The sequence below is a fragment of the Perca flavescens genome, chromosome 20 (genome assembly GCF_004354835.1).
Source record: "Perca flavescens isolate YP-PL-M2 chromosome 20, PFLA_1.0, whole genome shotgun sequence".
Taxonomy (NCBI): domain Eukaryota; kingdom Metazoa; phylum Chordata; class Actinopteri; order Perciformes; family Percidae; genus Perca; species Perca flavescens.
Window position 1 is genome coordinate 310001 of NC_041350.1, and position 2500 is coordinate 312500.

At 45.9% G+C, this 2500-nt stretch overlaps 1 protein-coding gene across 1 annotated transcript in view; it reads right to left on the reverse strand.

Moving 5' to 3' along the window:
• traf3 (TNF receptor-associated factor 3) overlaps positions 1–2500 on the reverse strand; it is a 20718-nt gene that overhangs the window by 8093 nt on the left and 10125 nt on the right. The window contains exons 6-9 of the mRNA XM_028565617.1: positions 2326–2490; positions 1571–1651; positions 1396–1470; positions 750–842 (exon numbers count right to left, since the gene is read on the reverse strand). Of these exons, the coding sequence (XP_028421418.1) occupies positions 750–842; positions 1396–1470; positions 1571–1651; positions 2326–2490 (414 nt within the window). The remainder of the gene's footprint in view (positions 1–749; positions 843–1395; positions 1471–1570; positions 1652–2325; positions 2491–2500) is intronic.

Sequence of the window (2500 nt, forward strand, 5' to 3'; positions counted from 1 at the left end):
GGTCCTCCACCTGCAGACAGACAGGCACACAGACAGACAGGTTTATGTAGACTGTTTGTCATGTGACCTTGCAGGTTCCCCTGACCGAGCACCATCATCACCTCATCACCTTTCTGACTGCACCATTATTTAATAAATCTCACCTCATTATTATTAAGTTGCCCGTGCATCACACCCCCCCACACACACACACACACACACACACACACACACACAGACACACACACACACCCCCCCCACACACACACACACACACACACACACACACAAGACACAGACACACACTGAACCCTGTGTGATGGTTACAGGGCTTGACATTAATACCAGCCGTAACAACAGCAGGACAGTCTGCTACCTGCTCAGGTGAACAGGTGAGATCACATGTCTGTAACAACAGCAGGACAGTCTGCTACCTGCTCAGGTGAACAGGTGAGATCACATGTCTGTAACAACAGCAGGACAGTCTGCTACCTGCTCAGGTGAACAGGTGAGATCACATGTCTGTAACAACAGCAGGACAGTCTGCTACCTGCTCAGGTGAACAGGTGAGATCACATGTCTGTAACAACAGCAGGACAGTCTGCTACCTGCTCAGGTGAACAGGTGAGATCACATGTCTGTAACAACAGCAGGACAGTCTGCTACCTGCTCAGGTGAACATCCAGACAGAGAGGATTAGATCAGTGATGCTGAACTGTTACCTGTAGAACCAGCAGCCACGGTGGCTGGAGCTCCCTCTCTGTGCTCACCTTGTTCTCTAACGAGGAGTTCCTATTGGCCATCATCCTCAGGTGTTCAGCTGCAGACGTCGACTCGTGTGTCCTCAGATCCTGGTTCAACCCCTGAGACACACAACACACACATGAATACACACACACACACACACACACACACACACACATCAATGTACACAACACACACACACATCAATATACACACAACACACACATCAATGTACACTACACACACACACACATCAATGTACACAACACACACACACACACACACACACACACATCAATGTACACAACACACACACACACATCAATATACACACAACACACACATGAATACACACAACACACACACACACACACACACATCAATGTACACAACACACAGACACATCAATATACACACAACACACACATCAATGTACACAACACACACACACACACACACATCAATACACACAACAGACAGGATACACATGCATAGAAACTGGTCAGTTCCCACTGAGAAGAATCAGAAGACAGACAGACAGACAGACAGACAGACAGACAGACAGACAGACAGACAGACAGACAGACAGACAGACAGACAGACAGATAGATAGATAGATAGATAGATAGATAGAGATGGAGGAGGAGGAGGAAGAGGAGGAAGAGGAGTTACCTTGAAGGTGCAGCCATAGCGGTGGAACTGACAGCACACCTGAGCTTTGGGACAGTCGTGCTGGTGATTGGACAGCTGGAACACAGAAACAACCAATCAGTGTCAGCCATACTGAAAGCTGTGGGGTTAAAGTAAAGTAAAGCAGCGTTCTGATTGGACGGCAGCTGATCCGTACCTCGCTGCGAGGGAGCGAGGAGAAGGAGCAGAGGTTGGGACACGACACCGGGAACGCCGGACACACCGTCTCTTTGTGTTTCTGGAAACAGGAATACATTACATCATCATTACATCATCATTACATCATCATCATCATTACAGCATCATTACATCATCACTACATCATCATTTATTTGTTATTTATATATATTTAGTGGGATATTAGATGTGAAAAGAAGGTAAATGGTTCTAACGTTGCTCTTTAGATGTGTGTGCATGTCCCACACCAGGAGTCATTTATATAGTTCTGTTTTATAGTGATTTATTATCTGGTCAACAACATGTTCTATTAAAGAAAAGATAGAAAACATATTTGCGTGTGCTGTAAAGTGGTTAGAAAAGATGAAATCAGAATCGGCCTAGAAAGTAGTAGTCGGTGCATCTCTACTCACTACGTTCACTCAGGGAACCGGGCTGTTCTGTTCTGTTTGGGGGTTCTGCTAGAGATCTCGAAGAGACCGGTTGTGATTTAGAGAGGAAAAGGATCTACTGAAATTTAAACTGTGAGGTTTGTTTGTGACATGGGGGCGTGGCTGCATCGACGATTCCATTTTTTAAAGTCAAAGTTTGAGATTGTGACTTCGGTCGATTCTGAATTAAAAATCGAAATCGTGACACTTTTAGTGAGTTTCTAACCTCTACAGTGATGTCATGGTGTACAGTGATGTCATGGTGTACAGTGATGTCATGGTGTACAGTGATGTCATGGTGTACCTGCAGCTCGGTCAGAGGCATCTTGGTCTTGCAGAAGTCGCAGCTGCTCTCTCGGTGTTTACACTTCCAGCTCAGGTGGTCGGGAATATCCTTCCTCATCATTCGCTCTTTACATTTCCCCAGAGGACAGGGAACCTCGTAGAACGCACACACATTCAGGTGCTCCTACAGACAG